The sequence below is a fragment of the Limulus polyphemus genome, unplaced genomic scaffold (genome assembly GCF_000517525.1).
Source record: "Limulus polyphemus unplaced genomic scaffold, Limulus_polyphemus-2.1.2 Scaffold275, whole genome shotgun sequence".
In the NCBI taxonomy this organism is placed as follows: domain Eukaryota; kingdom Metazoa; phylum Arthropoda; class Merostomata; order Xiphosura; family Limulidae; genus Limulus; species Limulus polyphemus.
Window position 1 is genome coordinate 81,767 of NW_013665885.1, and position 15,844 is coordinate 97,610.

Genomic DNA, 15,844 nt, shown 5'->3' on the forward strand with positions numbered 1-15,844 from the left:
ATAGTAACTATGGAGACGAGGTAATAAAATAAAAATCAAGTCGAAAACAATAACAACATTTTATAAACGAAAACCTCTCGCCGAGTATTGGTTATTATATTATTTCCCTGTCAATGTTCCCATCTTCATTAAAAGGTATAAAATGACAAAAACAAGATCTTGAAGAATCTATATATGTAAAAGAGGAAGTTTGTTTATTTTATTCACTATAGGAAACCAAACGTTTGAACTTACAAATTTTAAAATAACTTCATAATAACCAGTTTTTACAAGAAATTTAATGGTGCTATTTATTATGTATTTGGTGCAGTATTTAATGATGAAATTGACAATTAATGATTTTTGTACCATTTTTTGTAATAAACATACAAACATAAGCATGTTTTGCACATAGAAAGTGTTATGGCAGGAGACACTCAGATCACCTTGCTGTCAATTCAGTATTTCCAAAAACAGTTTTCTTCAAATAGCACTAAGTGGTTTCATAAATGATTTAGTAACTTTGTGAACTGCAAATTATTGTTTAGTCATACAGGTGATTATGCCACCCAAGAAACGCCATTTCTATGGAAAGTCTTCTGCTGCTAAAAGAATGCAAGCACAAAGTGCAGCTGAAACAGAAGAAGAACACATTCAAAGACTTCAAGCACAAGCTACAAGACAGGCTGCTCAAATACAGAAAGAGACTTTGGAACAACGTAAAGTTAGACCTCGAGCTCAAGCTGAAAGGCAGGCTACTCAAAGACAGCAAGAATCTGTTGAACAGCACAAAGCCAGAGTTCAGTCAGAATCATCAAGGCAAGCTGGATATAGACAACAAGAAACTTCTGAACACCAAACCAGACTTCAAACACAAAAATTAAGACAAATAACTTACAGAGAGCAAGAAACAGAGGAGCAACATGATGTACGACTTCAGGCTCAAAGAACAAGACAAGCTCAAACATGATCTAATTTCAAATAAAGCTTTGTTTGATTAAATGCTTTTTTTATTTCTTGCATCAGAGCTTTTGTCTACTTACTGAATAATCTGCTGAAAGAATACTGATCTATACATTTCAAATCTACATTTTCACCGTGCAATGCCGGGTAGCTCAGCTAGTATCCTATAAAATAACTAACATACAGGCCTCTTTGGAGTACGAGGGGTATATCCAGACTGAAATAAATTGAATGCTCATCATAAGTACTAATTATGTGAAAGAAAAGATGCATGCTATGGTTCTTTATGGACTCTAGGCCAATTAATAAAGTCAAATTTAATGACACATTTTTCTTACCATGCACAAGTGAATGTCTAAATGGTTGGAAGGATCCACTGTAAACAACTGTTAATATACTGTAATCATGTTCTATTCAGTTTTTCTTTAGTTATGTTTCACATGATCAGCGTGTAAGTGTATTCCCTTATTAGATGTTTCCCCATGTTATGTTACTTTTCACTCTGTGTTTTCTATTCTATGTATTAATTTCTATTAAATAGGATAATTTTTTTATATTTATATTATGTGACAGATTTCACTATTTAACTTATATTTCTTTCTTTAATTAGTTATATTTTTTCTTATAAACAATAAATTTTTCCAACATGTAATTTGCTTCAAAAATTATTTTTCCCTATTGTAAAATGTTGCATGTTTAGTTAGCCATCTGCATACTAGTCACAGTTGTTTGTAATGCCTATGAATCTCAGGTAAATGTAGTATATTCAAACACTGTGATTCCTACGATGTTCTGTGGGTTCAATGTTCAGCTCAACTAAGAATTTAACTTTTTTATTCAGGTTAAATAGTGTTTTAAATGAAATTAACTTTTAAATTTATACTTAAGTCAGCTTAGAAGAAACTTTTTTATAGTTTGTATATACATTTAGTGAAAAAAATGTTAATTTTCTTAGAGTTCTAGTTCAGTATCTTGTAAATCCTAAGCTAACTGCGAAGTTAGTCCTTGGCGTTACTCAGTAAAAGGTGTGAGGCTAATTTTAGGATTGTCACAAAGGGTATGAAATACCATCAAATTCTTAGAATTTTATCATATGATTGGACATCTGTAGCAAGAATGTTAAATTTAAGTGCACTTTTTCTAATTTTAGAGAGACTCTATTCAACTCTGGAAAAGCAAAGATGTATTGCCAAAATATTGTTCTTGCTTAACTCCTTTTGTTTCTATCAACAACACTGAGCAATTGCTAACCTTGTGACTTGGAAGAATCAAACCAATCTCTTATACTTTAAAGTTTAAACCATAATATTATTTTCATTAATACATCATTTTATTTCAAAATTTTTGACTGCATAATCTTTGCCATAATCAACTTTTGTTTCTAGTTTTGTTCTGATTCAGCTAGTAATGTGTACCTTCATAGCAAGTCTTGTCTCATTCATTCAACTGGTTACAGATCAGTATACTTGTCTTTCTACATAGTAGGTCCAGGAGTTTCTTTATGTTATAAGATCAGATGACTATGTGATGTGTGGGTAATAATAAGTTTTCCTCCATCTTTAGTAATGTAAAAAGTTTTAAATTTTTGTATTTAGTTAGTTTCTATGCACCTTTTGCATAAACGCGTGTACCAGAAAACCGTTGACTGTTTCATTCCAGTTGCCTTTGTAGATAGCTTTCATATGCAAAAACGTCTGTTAGCTGAGTTCTTGCACAGATCTTAAAATATAATGTTGATAAACAGAAACATCAGCACATGTAGATATGTAGATCTTGAAAGTAGAGTTGTTCAAAACTTGAAAATAGTATTGATAACTGGACCAATTGTTGGTTGAGATGTTGCAAAGGAAATATCTGCTGAAAATGTTTCTGTATATAACAGCTATCTTCAAGTTTTGTACACCAAAACAACTTTTCAAGTTGCCTTTGTCCTCTATAGCAGATAATATTTTCTCTGCTCCAAAACATATTGCAGTAATGTTGCACATCCATATTGAAAGGGTCAATGACTGTAATATCTTTCACTGTCCAAGTATGTTACAGATGATGAATGCTGTGAGAGGATGATCAGTTATGAGATGACACTATCATAAGAGAAAGAATACAAAGTTTCTTGCAAAATTGAAACCTCTATACTTTCAAAGTTCTATTTGGTTTTCATCGTGTTTAGTTCAACATAGACTTTTGTTTATGCATGTACAGACACTGTTTCTTTTGGCTTATGTTATAATAAAGATTTTTTTTTTACATTTAACGTTACATCTGTCCAATCTAGTTATTTCTCACTACTTAAAACTCAGTTGAGTTTTAAGGTTTTGATTTGTCTGTAAATTTCCTTTTCAATCCTTCAATTATTAAGCAGACCTATCTGATACTTGAGGAAGTCAGTTCTAGGAAATGTCACTGACATAATGAAGGTAGCTGTCTCGAAATTTGAATCTGGTACTGGCATTCTTGGGATGGACAATATAATGCAGAAGTTACCTGCCAGTTTTGCCTCTGAAGCTAAACTGATGTTCCATGGAAGAGTCATCCAATTTCAGTGAGAAGTAGCCCAGAAACAGCGGAGTGCACGAGTGTTTGTAGTGAAAGGAATAAAAATATCTCTGTGTACACAAGGGTTCCATTGTTTTCTATGGATGAAGTCCAGTGTGTCAGTGCCTTATAATGTTGTTATAGAAGCCATACATGAAATAAACTGTTTCCTGTATGAGTGATAAATCCTAATTTTGTTTTGTAATTATGGACAATCCACTATCTACCTGTAAGCTGGAATGGTTATAAGCATTGTAAGTGAAGTGGAAGTACAAGGTGATAGTAGTAATGCAAGTAAATGATTATCAACACACATGAGGTTGTTTATTAAAGACTGTGCAAACAATCTCAACACAATGCAGTTACAATGCCAAATCATTTGTGGGACCAGTTGGCTGACTGATTCAAACAATAGTGACTCAGCATCACACAAATAGAGCTGATACATGATTAATAAAGCAACTGCCATGCAGGTTCCTTGGAGCACTAGTGAGGTTACCAGTGCTGAAATACAGTGGATGTTGAAAGCCAGAGTCATACAAACTTCTAATAGCACTTGGTCATCTCCAGTAGTTATTATCAGAAAAAGAAGAGAATGCCAAGACTCTGTGTTCTATTTAGATGGGTGAATGTAGTAATTTGCATTGACACCTTTTCTTTACTGAGAACAGATGAATGTTTGAATATATAAGAAAGTTCCTGTTGGTTCAAAACTTTGGATCTGACTTCATAATACTGGCAAGTCGAGCTAAACAAAGAGACCATGCCTAAAATAATTTTTAGGATAAGAGATGGCTTATATGAATTTCGCATCATTATATTTGATCTGTATAATGCACCTGTCCTTTCTAGATGTGAAATAAGCTTACACTGAAGGGACTGCAATGGGTGATATGCCTAGTCTATGTTGAAAATGTTTTCCAATGGGTTAATAAAGCAAACTTGAAACTAAAACCTGGAAAGTGCTCTCTCATTTGCAGAGAAGAGAAATTTTTCAGTCACATTTTAGGTACAGATGGAGTCTCTAGGGGTCCAGCTAAAATAGTTGCAGTGAAAGATTGGACTCAACCTGTAACAAGCAAGAATTATCCATTTTCCTAGATTTCATATCGTACTAACAGTGTTTGCCAACTTCTCCAAGATAACAGCACCATTGTTTATTCTCATAGCAACAATGGAAGAGAAGCAGTGTTATAACAGTTGTAAGAGAGAGTAAAATGTGTGTCAGGCTGGGATTCTTTACAGTGGGTGTCTGTGGCTTGTTGATGATAAATTTCAACAATAAATGGACAGCACACAATCAACTTCTTTTAAAATAATATATTAAAAACAGGTCAAATGTATGTACAAAAGTCTGTTACACTATCATTTACCACAGTTGAGTCTAGAGCTATAAATAATTATCTTTTTGTCAAAAGTCCATACAGACTGGTTTAGTTACTTAAGAACTCAATTGACAAGATAAATTATTTCTTCTCTACTCTGTTATGACAATATAAACAATCTTGTCTCATGGTGAGACCTTGTCCAACCATTGAATGTCCTGATCCTGGACACTGCATTGGAGTTGAAATCATTGTCACTTCCACCATAGAAAAGACAAGCTATGAAGTAAGAAATTTCAATATTTACTGATGCCAGGTTAACAGTTCAGGAGATCTAGGTAGAGCAACCGAAGGGCTCCAACCTAATGTGGGTGATGCCAAACCCACACTAATAAAAGAGCATAGCAATGATGCACATAACCTGTGGTGCATGTATAGTCACTTACAAGTGCAAAAAGGCATGCTGTACCATCATTATAAACCAGACTTTGCACAACACAAAAACTGGAGGGTACAAATGTAATACTCACACTTCTACCAAGAATCAATGGCAGTTATTCTAACTGTATTTCAGTCAAGATGTTCAGCAATGGTGTGAATATGATACGGTGTAAGCCACTCAGAAAAATAACTATCTGAGACAGTGTACCTCTAACTGAGAAATGTTCAGTCTCCTCTGCTGAGGATAGCCCTAAATAATGCTTGTCCGGAGAATGTGAGAGTCATCAACTGATACTCATTAATATTGACTATTTTACATTAACACATTCCTGATGAATTAGCATTGAACTAGATAGCTTGCTGTGGAGTACCAGAAGAAATCCCCAAGGATCAAGGAGTTAATTTCCACAGCCAACTGCTTGCTAAGTTGTGTAGATTATTAGATGTAGATAAGATGCCTATTTCAACCCATTATTCCTCGTCTGATGTTTTAGCAGATACAGACCAATGGAAGAGGGTTCTGTGGGTTGTTTGCTAAACATGCTCATGTCTGAGCAATAAATACTCCCCCTCTGTTGATATGATGTATATTTCTTCCCCATGAGAAGATGCCCTTCAATGTCCACCAGAATACATGAGTGGCTGAAGTCAACATGTGCAATTTCACCTGGCAAAAAGTAGAGAAGGACATTTAAGAAGAGAATAAGTATTATGAATGGATGGTAAAAGAATGGATGTTCCAGTGTAGTGATTGGATGTAGTTGTGGTATACACTGGCAGAATGTAAGCAACTTCGATCCACCTGGACTGGTCTGTACCTGATACTCTGACAAGTTGTTAGATTAACTTTCCATGTATGGGGTCAGTCATTTGGATCAATCTTGTAACCACCATGTAACCATCAGATAACCATATATGTATAAATACTATAACTTTTATAACTTCATGAAATTTTGCAAGATTTTAGTAAACTTTCATTTGCATAACTTCTAGAACCTTATAAATGCACATCACGTTTTTTCAGTAAAACTTTACATTTTATGTTATTTTCTCTAACCTAACACTGTATATGGACTCAGCCCATTTAAACAACTTTGTAATTACCATGTAACAAACAATTACATACTCTTTATTTATACAGCCACTTCTAATAGATTTTTCATTTCTTTACATTTGCACATAGACCCTCTCAGACTATGGCAATAACTAATTACTACACCAGACAGCTTTGGTAAACAATGGATCCAGATACCACCATGATCATGTCGAATTGTGCTTGGCACATGCTATCATTTATCACAAGTTTTTGTTTATTTAATTTAAGATTCCTCATATAACCTAATAAGTTTTACTTACTTTTATAACACTAAATAAAAAATATATATAAAAATTGTCAAATTTAGTCCTTACATCTGAAATCTCAGCTTTTTACAAGCTTTTCTATTTGTCCAATAGAAGTTGATGTGAAAGCCTAGCCTTAATTCTTAGTAATGAGAATGTGGGTCAGAACTTTTTTTTAAGATTCAACTATGCAATTTAGAATATGAATTATCATCAAGCATATTAACAGAATGTCCTAAAACTAAAATAGTTTACCTGGATTTCTAACTAAGAAAGAAATAGTTTAAATAATTCCAACCAGGGATGAGGCAAATACTGAAGATCAGTAATCAAATACAAATATGAATACTTCATATTTTTATGAATACGAATACAAAAACAGAAAAAATACTAAGAATTTGAATATGAATACATAAGAATGTATTCATGAATACATTCAGAAACACTTTGTCAGGTAATATGCAATGATAATAAAATAGCGGATGATAAGATTTCAACACTTTTATTTTATGAAACAAACTTTTTAGAAACTGAAACAAACATAATACGAATAAATAATAACTTTTCTATAATTTTATTTTTCAAATGCAAAAACAAAGTTTTTGAAAAAAAAAAATTTTTCATAGGAGACTTATAGATATTATAACTGTCCATTGCTCCTTATGAACAAAGGTACCATTTGGTTGGTAGAGATAGGGTAGGAAAGTTTATTTCATAGATCCTCCAATAATCTAGAGAGTTGCTTTCTTCAGGATTGCAAGGACCATCAAGGTAGGTGTTGATCTCTGTATCCTCTGAAGATGAGGCGGCTGGATTCTTGGATGAAAGCAAAGCAATAAAAAAGCTTACTTCTTTTGTGAGTGGGGACTTACAGTTTCCTTTTGGTTCTATGGTTGTAGGATTATTTCTTGAGGAAGCTTTCTTTCTTAACTTCTTGCTGCAGGAGCATTTGACTGAATTCATAGACCACAGGTATAGTGAAACACCAGTCAAATTTACCCTATCTTTTGTGGCTTGTGTAAGTCTGCCTACCGCTTATGTGCAAAAATTAGAAAATTTTTGTGGCAGGCCATTCAAAATGTTGCATAATATGATGTCAACTGCAGTTGAAGAGTTAAATCTGATATAGAATGCCACAGCCAAGCAGAAGATACTTTGTTACTCATACTAAGTCAGCTGGGTGTGAACAGATTTCTTCAGTGCAGACAAGATTGAAATTATATCTGGACTGTATGTTGTCAATCTCAGTCTTCAGCCCATAAACACATGGTACTACATAACTGGGGATAACAATGTTCTGACCCTGGGTGAAATCTGTTGCCTCTTCAAACAGTGTCAGTATTGTCACCAAATCTGCAAGCACATTTCAATCATGAAAAATAAGTTCCGATGTACTAATATCTAGATTATCCAACTTCTCCTGGGAAATATACAATAATGACTTAATCATCATAATTTCTGAGTTCCATCATGTTGGTGTTATGGACTGAACTCTGGCATCTCCCTCAAGTAGATCAATTGCTTGCATTTATTTTCGAAATGTAGGACATGATGGCTGATGCTTTGGAAATTACTTTCAGCAGTGGTCCAGCTTTTTTCCTGCCATCCCTGACCACAAACTGTAATGTGTGGGAAAAGCAGGGGTCATGTTCAGGAAGAAATTCGGATAAAATGTCTGCTGATTTAGATTCATCCAAATCTGAGTCACTATATGTAGATGAGCTATAACTATATCTTCTCACACTAAGGTAGTGTTTGCAGTTCAAATCCAGGCAAGCAGAAAGCCTTGATCATGTTGGATGCATTATCAGATGTTACATATGACACCTTGCTGTTGATGTGAAATAGATTTATTATTTCATCACATTGAGCTGCAATGTCATCAGATGTGTGACACCCCTTGAACATCATCATGCCAGCATGACTGTTTGCATTTTCCAGTCAAGTATAAAAGTACCAGTGACTCCAAAAAAGATGTGCATTTGTCTGCTATTCCAGATATCCACAATGACATCACAGTGACATTAACATTGGGTACAAGTTGCAGTAGAGAGATGACTTTTTGTTGAACTTCATCAAACCTGTTCTCTCTCAACACTGTGGACAGATGCTTCTGACTGGGAAGAATATACTGAGAATCCATGACTACTATTAGATCTTAAAACTGAGAAGTAGTGTACCAGAAATAAAATTGACGAGTTTGGTTGTGATGTGCTTCTGATGAGGGTGTGTAGATTTATATTTAGTTGATTCTGTAGAGTATGCTGCTACTATTGGCTGTTGCACCTAGGCAGAAGTACCAGAGCAAGATGTAGACTTCTGTAGCTCTGCATCATGGCTACACTAAAAATACAAAAGTGTATCTCAGTTATATAGTATAGAATATAAGAATAATAAAATCATATAATACTAAACAAATGAAAATAATAAAGAATATAGTTTAACATGCATGACAAATTTAGTTTACCTATATTATGTTGTTTAATTTACATAGAATATACTTAATATTGACAAAAACAATAAAAAGGCTTACCTTGAGACGTGTCAGCAGGTTATAAGTGGTTTTTCCTGAAGTAAAAATAGTCTGCTCACAATATTTACACTTTGCCTTGATGTGACCAGATCTAGCAGTGGGAAATATGAAGTGTTCATGTACAACTGAATTCAGTTTAGTAGCCATCTCAAATTCTCTCAAGAGACTTGACTGGATTAATAACCATGTATAACAATAACTTTTAAGGTGATTTGAGAGTACTGACCTGATTTAACCCTCTCATCACAAACATTCTTTACTGCAATTACCATGATGTTTTTAGTAAGTTACATTCAAAATTTAATTAAGCTACATATGTTCATGTTATACCAATTAGTATAGTTTAAAATCATACCTAATAATCCATATTTTAATAGAATATAAGTTTTAAATTCTTAGTTCTATAAGGCAATATTTTAAAAAAATCCTGAATTTCCCCTAGTGTGCAAAATACGACTTTTTACTGTAGGCATTCCCTCTTCTCTAATATATTTATCACCCACGAAAATTATTCATTATAACATTTTCATCGTTCAGGCAAAGCATAATTTTCATAACTTTCCCACACACACCTGTCACATCCTCTCTTTCAGGATTTGTCAGTAGTTCTCCCCGACATTCAATACTATATTATTTATAACCAACAGAAAGTCAATGTTTTAATATGTCAAATGATGTATTATATTATGGTGTTTTCTGTACAGAAAAGCAGTAATTTCTCTTTCAGTACAAACTTCATTTCCATGAGAAAGTTTCCTGTGGGAATGAAGCTTGTACTGACAGAGAAATTAATGTGATGCAGATGTAATAATACAGTCTAGAAGTATGATGAGTACAAAAGTTGACATTTACTCTTACAATATTAAGTATTCACTAAATCATTCAACAAATACTATGCCATTGAATCTGAATACAAATACTTTAATTTTCCCTACCAAAATATTTAAACACAAGTACAAATACTCCCAAAGCTGTATTCGAATGCAATCAAATACTAATAAGGAATACAAATACCCCACGTCAGATTCCAACAATTTGCAAACAAAGAAAATAATGCCAACATGTTCAAATCTGCTTATTCAAATGGCTTGACCAGGAGACTGAGGACATCACCTTCCAGTTGATATCAGTGAGAATCATTGATCATCAATAAATAGTATGGTTGTTTGGCCAAGAAGCCAACAACTGAGAAGGATTTGTAACCCTTAATTTCTGAGGTATCAAGTTGTATTGAGATGCAATATATGGTCTATCTTTTAGAATCAACATTAATCGTCAGTAGTTAGGATGGTAATTTGGCCAAGACGCGAACAACGAAAAGAATCTTGCAACACTTACTTTCCAATATATCGAGTGATGTTTCTGATGTAATGTATAAGCTACATTTTGTGACCACCACTTGATCAAGGATAGTAAGGATGTTGGCTGATCTGCACAATCACTGACTGAAATGATGTGCCAATCCTTGCTTTAAAAGCTATCAAGTGATGCATATTAAAATGTAAGCAATAAATTTTGTGTTTTACACTTGACTATATATTTAGAATGGTTGTTTGGTCCAGAAGCCAATAACTGAAGTGGCTTTTTATCCTTACTTTTTGAGCTATCAAGTGGCACTGAGATATGAAGTATGCATTATACTGTAGGATTATCACTTGATCATTTACAGCTACAAGTTATGTGACTGAAAGGGTGTCAAAAACTTCTTGACTTCAGAAGGCCTTGTATGATAACGTGAAGTACCATGTATACACTAAACTGTTTGATTACAACTCAGTCACCAGAATATAAGACAGCTGCAGTGAATAGATATGATACCCAGTACATGAACAGTTTCTACAATTAAAGATGGTAAATAAAACTTTGGAAACTCAGTTGAAAGAGCTTTGCAATCCTTGCTTTCCAAGCTATCAGGTAGTGTTGTCTAGCATAATGTATGAAATGCATTTTGTGACTACTGCTCACTCATCTTAGGTTAAAATAATCATGTGATTGAAAGGGCATTGCAACCCTTGCTTTCTGAGCTACTCAGTGTATTTTCTGATATGAGATACCATTCAATATTTTGATAGAATCACTCCCATACTCTAGATGGGTGGAGAGAACTTTATTGAGCACTATACTCTATAGTCATTAGATTTTCATCTATTTAACTGGAAGATATGTGAAGTCTACAAGTTATGAAGTTGTTGTTTCCTTTGAGTGTACATTGTGGTACAGTAGTAAAGCATAAATTTTAATCCTGACTAAGATTTTTTGCTAAACTAGTTGCAACCCATAAATCATTTGTGGTAGTTTTCATGCTCTTTTCTTGAATTTTGCTCATTCGATCATTTTCACTCATGCCATTTAAGCTATGCTTTCTTGCAAGCATTATGTGTTACATTGATAAATCCTGGTCTATTTGAAAACATTTTACATGGTCAGACAAACAAACTTGTGTAGATATAACTTTATCTAATAAAACTACATGTACAATAAACAATAAAGTAATGGTACTTATAATAGCGTACAAAGTATGAAACAGTTATGAGTGTTCAGTGTATGATACAGTTTCATGAGTTGAAACAAAGGAATTCACAAAAATGAAGAATAAAACCTGTAGTATAGAAAAAAGTAGATTAAAGGTGTTTATAGAAGTCTACAAAACAAAAATATAGCTAATTTATTGTAAAGTATAGTAAACGTAAAGTTGTAATGAAGGTAAACAGCTCAATATGCAGAAACATCTGAATGCATGTTCACAAAGTGATAAGCATATGATTTTGAACAAACTGTGCATGCGTATTTTAAACTTAAATAAACTGAGTAGGCCCACAGAAATTGTATTTAGTGTAATGTTAATTCTTTAAGAAATATACACACAAGTTCAGTGTTGTTTGTGTAAAATACTTTGCAAATAAAAAAAACTGAAGCTGAAATCAAAGCCAATCATTACATGATGACAATAACATTGTGCCACTGTCGGGGTTTTATGTATGTGTGGGCAGGATTCTTTACAGTATGTGTCTATGAGTTGTTGGTGATAAATTTCAATAATAAACGGACAGCACACAACTCACTTGTTTTCAAATAATATATTCAAAACAAGTAAAACGGATGTACAAAAGTTCGTTACACTACTGGTTATGACAGTTGTATCCAGAGCTTTATATAATTACCTCTTTTCCATTAAAGTCCACACAAGCAGGTTCACTTACTTTAGAACACCTTTTGATGAGACAAATTATTCTCCTCTATTCTGTTTTTAAAATACAAGGCTGTGATACTCACTTTAAAATCACCACTATTACTGTTGATCACCATAGTTGTTTCCAGAACTTTAGGTTTTTATGTATGTGTGGGCAGAATTCTTCACAGTAGGTGTCTTTGACTTGGTGATAAATTTCAACAATAAACGGACAGCACACAATCCACTTGTTTTCAAATAATATATTAAAAAGAAGTTGAATGCATGTACAAATATTCGTTACACTACTGGTTATGACAGTTGTATTCAGAGCTTTAAATAATTGCCTCCTTTTTATCAAAGTCCACACAGGTGGGTTCAATTACTTTAGAACACCATTTCACAAAACAAACTATTCTCTTCTACCTCTGTTATTACAATACAAGCTAAGAAGCTCATTTTAGAAATTGCCTATTGTGGCTAGACTCACATGCAGTCTAACATTACTTTTACTAATTTAACTTGCACTAACTTGGTCACCTATATATATTGCTCAACTGAGGCCTAGAACTATCTACAAACTATGAGATGTTATGATGTAACAATACTCAAGGAAAATACAAGAAAAACTTAGATGGTTCTAGTAACATGATGCAAAAATATAACAATCACCGGCTAGTGAGCTACATAACATATGATTTGTACACAAGTCTGCAATAAATTATCACTTCTAAGAATACTAAATTCAACACTCATGCTTTATAACTATCTAAATTGTAACTTTCATATTAAATTTAAATGAAACAGTCGTATACATCTAATAGACATTGTGTACCACACTCGAATTAAAAGTTTGATGAAGCAAAAAACAGGTAAGGTGATTCTGAATTGAAAAGCCAATATGCAATACAGACTCCTCACACAAAGGCTTTACTAACAATACGAGATTTGTAGCATTTGATCAAGAAATTTGCGAGAAAAATTCCAGGCAGACAAACACAAGCATGCTATTTATATAAATATTACTAGTAATTATATTTTTCATTAAGACTGAAATATAAATGAGTAGAGTATGACAGCCCCTTTATGACACAATCATCGCTACTGAGCATAGCTTTGGAGGGTAATCAGAAAGTTACCAAAGTGATTCATGTGGTAGCTGTATAAACTACTAGAGTATTTGTTGATGGGTATTGGTAGCATATATATATATATAAATAAATAAATGCGTGGTATAAACATTACATAAAATTATTAATGAATGTTTTGTAACACAAATTAATTACACAATGAGCACAACAGTAAAAAATGATGAGGGAATCAAGGGATTTGATCTCAATTTTAAAAATTGATGAGCATGGGTTTAAATGTGATAACTGACATGGAATGTATTACTAGAAAATGCAGTGTACTTGTTACTTTCATTGATGCTGGTAAGAGCATGTTTCGATTTTGATGTTGAAATGTTTGGGAGGTTGTGCTAAGTATGTTGATTACAATTTCAAATAATTAGAAGAGTTCTATTTTTTTTTCCAAATACCTAATATTTTTGACATTAATATATATATAAAACAACTCAAAAATAATATCATGAAAAACTAACTAATGAAATTTAATGAAGTGAAGTATAAGACAGTTCAATATTTTAATGAAACTTTTGAAAACAAATTTTTTGTAAAATTAATTCTAATCCATTTAAAGTTTATTGATTATATAAGGAAGAGTGAATTGTTAGACATAAACTATTCAAAGCTGTTAAGGGTCAGTGAAATGATAATTAAGTGATATAATAATACTTAGCATTCTTGAAATATTTACATTTTTGATTACACTTTAAGTGCTTTATAAATAAATTTTGTACATGTTTAATTTCACACTTTGCCTTCAGAAAAAGAGCAGAAGCCAAATCAATGAGTAAAAATTAAGTTTTTACATTTGGAGTTTGTGGTTATAATTTATCTAATAATTCTAAACTCTAACCTGCATTCCAATATCTTAATTCGAATAGTTTTCATTAATTGTTTATTATGGTACTCTCAAAGAAAATTTCAACAACAGCACACACATTCTCCAACATGTGAAAAATAACAACAACAACAGGAAAAATTTCTTGACTTAGGCCTTTATATCACTGACAGTAACAATTAACTTAATAACCCGACTTAATATTATTACACAACATTATGTTATGAAAACAAAGAATATGTAATCATATCCAAAATTAATGACAGGAGGTTTCTTGATCTGAATATATTACTCTGTACACAAGAGAAATGGCAGAAGAGTTCATCTTAGTGATGAAATTTATTGAAGTGAAGTATAAGACAGTTCAATATTTTAATGAAATATGTTATTGACAAGTAAAATGATAGGAGAGTTCAATATCTTAAAGAAGTATTCAAGCAATATCTGGAGTCACAGAAGACTATTATATAACAGTAAATTACATGGATATTAACAATAGAGTGCTAGGGTTCTGTTTCTTTCTGCGGTACTGCATTAAAAATTGTGAGAAATAAGCTTGCTTCACACTTTCTTTTATTTTTGTGATGAAGGAAATACAGGTGGGTGAACCACAATCTTCAAGATTGAGCCAAACCAGACCACTGGCTTGGCTCTATAAGCCAAAAACATATATATGAATACACAACAGAGATTGAGCATTTTAGACTGAAAATAAAATTTTGTAGCTTTTTTTTTTTACTTGAACTAAAATTATAAATCCAAAATTAAATGTTAAGTATTTTATCAAAAAGACATCCTTTTTTTTGTCACACTTAGATGTGATTACTTACAAAGCTATCTACATACTCATATTTTCTTTTTTTCCTCATTGACTTAACATAGCACTGACTCACAAATACATTTTGCACCCATTTTTCTGCTTGACTTATAAATGGCTCAAGCAGATTCAATATTTGTGATATGAGTCATAGACAGGCATTTGGCTTGAGCCTGAATTGGGTCACCCACCTATAGAATAAAATAATATGTTTATTTTCAAACATGCCAATATTAGTGATTAACTATTTCCAATTACTTTCTGAAGTATACTGTAAATGAAACAGTGTAACTACTTTCTGATTCCATTTTTCCACTGATCACAATTACTGCCTCATGGATAGATGATTCAGGACCTTTGTTTCCACTTGACACTGTAGGCGAAACTGGCATTTCTTCTGCATCTACTTCATCCTGTAAACAAAGTACAGAAGTATAAAGAATTCATTAGTCTCTCATTGCAAAAACTGATTGCATATTTCCTTTTATTCATAATTATTACTTAAATATTGGTTATAAATTTTTAGTTTTGTATCTAGTGGCAATTAGGATCTTTACATGTGTAAAAAATATGTAACCTTTTTTAAGTTAATAATTAAAACCTCATTTTATGTTCATTTAATATCTTATTCCACAAGAGAAATCTTAACTCTTCAGTAATAAAGCTGTGAAGACAAATTACTTAAATGACATTTACAAACAAACATTGAATGTTTTTTCAAATTAAAATTAAAAAGCCAAAAAACAATCATAGAGTACACCTTTTTCACCCTTTTG

The 15,844-nt window shown here is 32.6% G+C and overlaps 1 protein-coding gene across 3 annotated transcripts in view; it reads right to left on the reverse strand.

Moving 5' to 3' along the window:
- LOC106456961 (ralA-binding protein 1-like) overlaps positions 1 to 15,844 on the reverse strand; it is a 194,714-nt gene that overhangs the window by 18,204 nt on the left and 160,666 nt on the right. For 2 of the 3 annotated variants that reach the window (XM_013916338.2, XM_022382754.1), the window contains exon 11: positions 15,364 to 15,481. In XM_013916338.2, coding sequence (XP_013771792.1) covers positions 15,364 to 15,481 — 118 coding nt within the window. Of the gene's footprint in view, positions 1 to 15,326; positions 15,482 to 15,844 lie in introns of all 3 variants that reach the window. The other variant, XM_022382755.1, reaches the window with a different exon arrangement.